The 5587-nt window shown below is 40.7% G+C and overlaps 1 protein-coding gene across 10 annotated transcripts in view; it reads right to left on the bottom strand.

The window, feature by feature from the left end:
• Positions 1 to 2083: 2083 nt before the first annotated feature.
• The window catches only part of ehbp1l1a (EH domain binding protein 1-like 1a), a 47629-nt gene continuing 44125 nt past the window's right edge, over positions 2084 to 5587 (bottom strand). For 9 of the 10 annotated variants that reach the window (XM_042213358.1, XM_042213361.1, XM_042213365.1 and 6 more), the window contains 3 exons: positions 4697 to 4770; positions 3644 to 3758; positions 2084 to 3085 (listed from right to left, as the gene is read on the bottom strand). In XM_042213358.1, the coding sequence (XP_042069292.1) occupies positions 2992 to 3085; positions 3644 to 3758; positions 4697 to 4770 (283 nt within the window). In that variant the 3' untranslated portion in view covers positions 2084 to 2991. The remainder of the gene's footprint in view (positions 3086 to 3643; positions 3759 to 4696; positions 4771 to 5587) is intronic. The other variant, XR_006052872.1, reaches the window with a different exon arrangement.

The raw sequence follows: 5587 nt of genomic DNA, 5'->3' as shown, positions 1-5587 counted from the left end.
CCTGTGTTGTATTTATTTCTCCTTATTCATTTCAGTTTTATTCAAATCACAACAGCAGTCACCTCGAGGTGGGGTTGGACGATTTGAGGAAAATCTAATATAACAATATTTTTTGACTATATCACACAATATATATCATGATATGTTTAAATAACCTCCTAAAACTAATGTTGTTTTCAGCCATATAGTGCTTAACTGGTACACTCATTCAAACCGACCACTCAGTGTTTATTTTCTACTTTAAATACCAAAAATCTGAATTGAAATGTTTTATTTTAACCATTTTTAACCATCAGTTGCAGACAGAGGTTTTTTGCAAATGCCTGTACTGTCACACTAAGTCTCTTTCTGTAGTCAACACTGGACCTTCACCAAACAAAAATGGACATTAAGCAATAATTCACAACACAAAATAAAACCATTTTAAATAAAAAGATGCTCTTTTGTGCTAATAACATATAAAATTTGTAAAATAAAAAATGTGATGACCTCAAATTACAGAAACAAAGGGGGGCTCTGGCATTTGTAGTCGGTGAGGGCCACTTCAGGACAAATGGTTAAAGGCTCCCATAAATACACTTGTGGAAAGAAGATTGGAGGATGTTATAGAAGTAAAGGGCAAGCTGACATTATATTAAACCCTATGGATTAAGAATGGGATGCTACTATGTGCCAAGGTTTCAGAGTGTGTGTCGAGTCATTTGAAGTCGTGCTGGTTCAGGAAGTGGTTCCAGTGCTGTCGGATTTAACTTCCTCTCACATTTCTGTCAAATCTGACCGATTTACAACTTAAAACACTCATAAATATTGTGTTTTACATCTGATTACCTCAAGGCCTTACAACATCCTCCACACTATGCACTTGAACATATAAAAGTGATGAGCACCACCTTACTGAATTTTGAGTGTTTTAATCAACCTTGTTCCATCTGTGTCGTTCCCAGTCAAAAGTGAAATGAATGAGTGACGTCTTTCTTGATTTATTATGTTCACAAGATTATCAAGTTATCAGATTCCCAAACTTTGGGGTCCACACCACTTTCCCGGCGGGGTGACCCTTCAGCCTTCAGCTCCTGAAGCAGCAGCTGAGGGGTAAAAAGGGAAAGTCACCACCACCATCATCATCATCTTTATTTATAAAGCACTTTAAAACAACCACAGCTGAGGTAAAGTCCTGTACATTCTCCCTCGCCTTCATGTTTCATGTCTGCGTGCCTTGTTTCCTGTTTTATTTTGAAGAGGTCTGGTATCCTGTTCAGTGTGTTTAGTTTCACTCTTCCCCTGTGGCGTTATTATGTGTGTTATAATCAGCTGTTTCCCCATGTGTTTCCACTTCCCCTGATCACTTCCTGTGTGTTTCCATTCATTCCTCGCCCGTCTGTTTTCCTGCCTTGTGTCCATGCCATGTTTCCAGGGTTTTGAATTCATGCCAGGTCTTCATGTCAGGTTTCTATGTTCTTGTTTCTTTTCCATGATGTTTTTATGTTTAGCCTCAGTTCACCCAGTTTAGGTTTAGTTTTGCCAGCCTTAATAAACGGCTGGTTTTCTGTTACGTCAGGTTTTGTCTCTCTGCACTTGGGTCCACCTCCTCACTCCACACAGTCAGCGTCTCAGCCAAACTGTGACAGAGAGTGTCTGATGAAATTAAAAATAAACACTTTGATAATGACATGTACACAAAGGTATGTCATTTAGGATATATCTCATTATTACATATGAATTTCTATTATTATCATATTAAAACTTGGGTTGTCTTTGTAGTCGGTGCAAACAGTGTATCTACAGCTTTGGGTTCCTCAGATTATCTGTAAAATGGCCACACAACAGTCCTAATGTTTGTATGTGAAACAGCAGGTCACTCTATGGTGATGAAGACGACACATGCTGCATGTTATTGTTCAGTGAGGTTTTACACTGTAATCATACAACTATACATGTATCCACGTACAATTATTTGATATTCTGAAAACCACCCTTTTTGTTTTGAACAAACAAGTCTTTATAAAATCCTCAGCAGTGTTTTACTTTTTGTTGCTAAAGCAACAAGAAGAAGAAGAAAGTGACAACAAAGTAACAAAAGCAGTTTTGTGTCAGGAAGGTTTATTGACGTTGAATTTCTATGGAAGAATGGCAAATATAATCCCACAGTTTAAAACACATTCAAAATTGCATAAAATGTGTATTTAAGCTTTTAGTATTTTCCCGTCTTTACAAATATTTTAAATGTAACAGGTGTTAATAAAACTTTATAAAAGGCACTGCTTTTGGCGAGATGTAAGCTGTGGTACACACGAATGATGAACAGAGAACTGCAAACACAAGATAAAACCTCTGAGACACTTAAATACAAACTTTGATTTGACACGCTGAGCAGCGGGAGAGTGACATCTTTCACATTTCAACAGGGCGACTCGCTGTTTCAGTTGCATTTGTGTGAAGGCTACTCAGCTCCAATCAGCAGCAACTACATTTGTGAAATTCTCACCTTGACTTTTCTTGTGGTTTTTTTCTTCAAAGCTGTTGAAAATCACACGTTACACCGAATTCAGCTTGAAACCATTAACTCTAAACAAAACGGACCCACACGGGAGAACAGACACGGATGCTTTTTGTAATGTTGTAAGGCTGTTGGCTTTGTGCTGCTGGAGCTTCTAGGATCTATAGATCATCCACAGTCTAAGCCAGCTATTCTAGGCTTTCCAACCATTTCCACACTCAAACCCACTTTGCATCATTACAAACAGTTCATGAGGTTTAACTAGTGCACATATCAGGTAACAAAAGGGTTCCTAGTGGCACATGTTGAGACATTAAAATTGCAAAGCAGACCAAAACTTCCACTCAAGCCAAACTTTAATGTGAATTCTGAATCTTCTCAGATTCAGTGTGAATGTGCACTTACTGCTGACCTAAAACCACATCATTCATTCTGATAGCAGGTGACAGAGGAGAGAAAACTGCCTTGGCCCAACATTTGGAAGTTTGCGGTGGTCACTGCATCACACACTTCTCTTTCTGTTGTTTAGCATACTTCCTCCTGCGCTGCTCCAGGCCACGCTCCAGACGCTCATCCTCCTCCACAGCTCTGAGGACCACAGGAGAGATGGTTACAAGCTGCCTGCACATGCTTTTGTGCTGGGAAAACTGTGGATGTCCATTTTTCTTTAAAAGTGTCTTTCAGTTATTTAGGGTAGTGACTGTGAAGGGAAGGCTGCTGCTGCACAGACCGACAGAGAGGGGGATGAGTGAGGTGACGGCAGCTCGAGAGGAAGAGCAGGTCATCTACTAACTGGAAGGTTGTGCTTGTATGAATGTATATGAATGGCTGAGACCTTATAAGGCACTCTGACCCAGGTCATTTACCATTTACAAACAGAAGGTGAGGTCAGGTAAACAGGAGTAAATTCCTCATCAGAAACTAGTAAATCTGTTCAAAAACGACTGATGTTATCACCGACTTATTGCTGAGTCAAGAGGTTCAATAAAAATGCAAAAAAGATGGACGTAGAGTTTGAAAGCTGAATATGAAACCGTGATTTGCCTCCAGGCTCGTTGTGATGTTTCATACAGGCTAATGAAATCCCTTTTTAGTTGAATCTGAAAGTGTAGGAATAGTTTATCATGTGTGTATCGTGAGTCTCACCCTCTCTCCTTGGCATCTATACTGTGGACCAGTTCATCCCTCTGGTTCACCAGTGACACCAGCTCCTGAAGCAGCAGCTGCTCTCTGTGTTTATGAGCCTGAGTCTTCTGCCACTCTGCAGCACACAGACACAGAGGTGGGACAGAGAACAGTTTAGGGAGGAAACGAGCTGCTTCTTACTTTTTTTCTGTATAGATGTGGAACTTACTGTTACAAAGTAAGTTCCACATACCAGGATATCAAGTGGCAACGTTCATAAAAAGTCAAGTCAAAAAGCAAATCTGACGTCGAGTTTCACGCTGAATTTAGTGGCTGTCAACTGTGCTTGATAAGACCTGCCAAATGAAAGGCTGACGCTCTGTGCAGGGACGTCACTACACAGGTAATATTTCTAGTGACACAGACACTGAGTGACTCCTGGCTTGGTGTGGAGTGAGAGGTTGAGTGATTAGAGGGTTGTGGCCACTCTGCTGTTGTCGACTCTGCAGCTCTGTTTTGAAAACATGTGCAGTGGAAAACACGTGACGAGTACTGAACTCTCTGAATGCTTCTTCTTTTTTACCAACTGGATTTTCTTGTTGTGCAAATTCTATTTAATTTGTCTCTATTTGTCGAAAAAGTGAGGGAGCTAGTGTCAAAGGTCACAGGAAGCTGTTTGAAGTGAAACATCTTCTGTTTGCACAGCCAAAGTTACTGAGGAAATTCATGTGAATGAGTTTGATGTGATTTAAAATGAAAGCTTTTGTGTCACGGTTTTGTTGAGGTGGGCTGTGAAAACATTTCCTCCTGCCAAGTGAGGATGGAAAGGAAAAGTTTACTGACAGGCTAAGTCGGTGGTTCAGCCTGTTTGTAGTTATACTGCATGTATTTTGTATTTCGGCTGCCACTACATGTACGCAGCGCACCAAATAGCAGCTGATCTCTCAGCAGAGATTTGCTTTCAAACAGAGGGTGTCAGTTCCCATTTCTTAGCTCTGCTGACACATCTCAGGAGCTAAACTAACCCTAATCAAGGTTTTAACTCCACTATGGGAACATGAAACAGTTTAATACCGTCAATTGCCATCATGTCCCTCAGCTCCTTGTTTAACAGCTCAAATCTTCGTTCCAAGTCTTGTTCTTCAAGCCTGTTAATCAGAACAGATGGAAATGATTTATGACACACAACATTTGTGTTTCATTTAACTTTGTCTTAGGTGGGAACCCCAGCCAACATGTGAACCAAGATCCTTGCTATAAAGTGTTATGACAGAGTTGACCACTCCACCATAATAGAGGTAAAATACTAAAATCCAAGATGTGTGTGTGTGTGTGTGTGTGTGTGTGTGTGCATATGTGGGCGGTGTGTGTGTGTGTGTGTGGTGTGTGTGTGTGTGTGTGTGTGTGTGTGTGCATATGAATGGGTGAAGGTAGCATGTAGTAAAAAGCACTTTGAGTACTCAGAGTACAAACGTGCTATAAGAGTATCACTCAATTTACCAAATACACCAATACGACCACCTGCCTAATAATGACGTTCCCGTCGAGACGTGGACTCCACTGCAGCCCTGCAGATGTCCTGTGGTCTCTGCCACCGAGATGTTAGCAACAGATCCTTAAAGTCCTGCTGGGCCTCTGTGGATCTGACTTATTTACTTTCTAATATTTTACACACTAACAGGAGTCATGATGAAGAGATAATCACCTCACCTATCAGTGGTCATAATGTTATGTCTGATTGGTGAACATGAAGCAAGTCAGCAACTTTGTGCTGAGATATACAGTACTATGCAAAAGTCTTGAACCACCCCTTACTCCTTTAAGACTGTCCTGTCATGTCAAAGTGGTTCTTGGGACACTGGCTGCTTTTTCACTTATGTTCAGTTCTGTGCTTGGACCTGACCATTTTCACAGGACTCTTCATTATAAGGTAAAAACAGACCTACAAAACATGTATTCCTCATG

This window comes from Haplochromis burtoni, unplaced genomic scaffold (assembly GCF_018398535.1).
Source record: "Haplochromis burtoni strain Fernald_Lab_line unplaced genomic scaffold, NCSU_Asbu1 Contig_438, whole genome shotgun sequence".
NCBI classification, from domain to species: domain Eukaryota; kingdom Metazoa; phylum Chordata; class Actinopteri; order Cichliformes; family Cichlidae; genus Haplochromis; species Haplochromis burtoni.
Note: the sequence above shows the minus strand (reverse complement) of the source record. Positions and strands in the feature narration are given on the sequence as shown.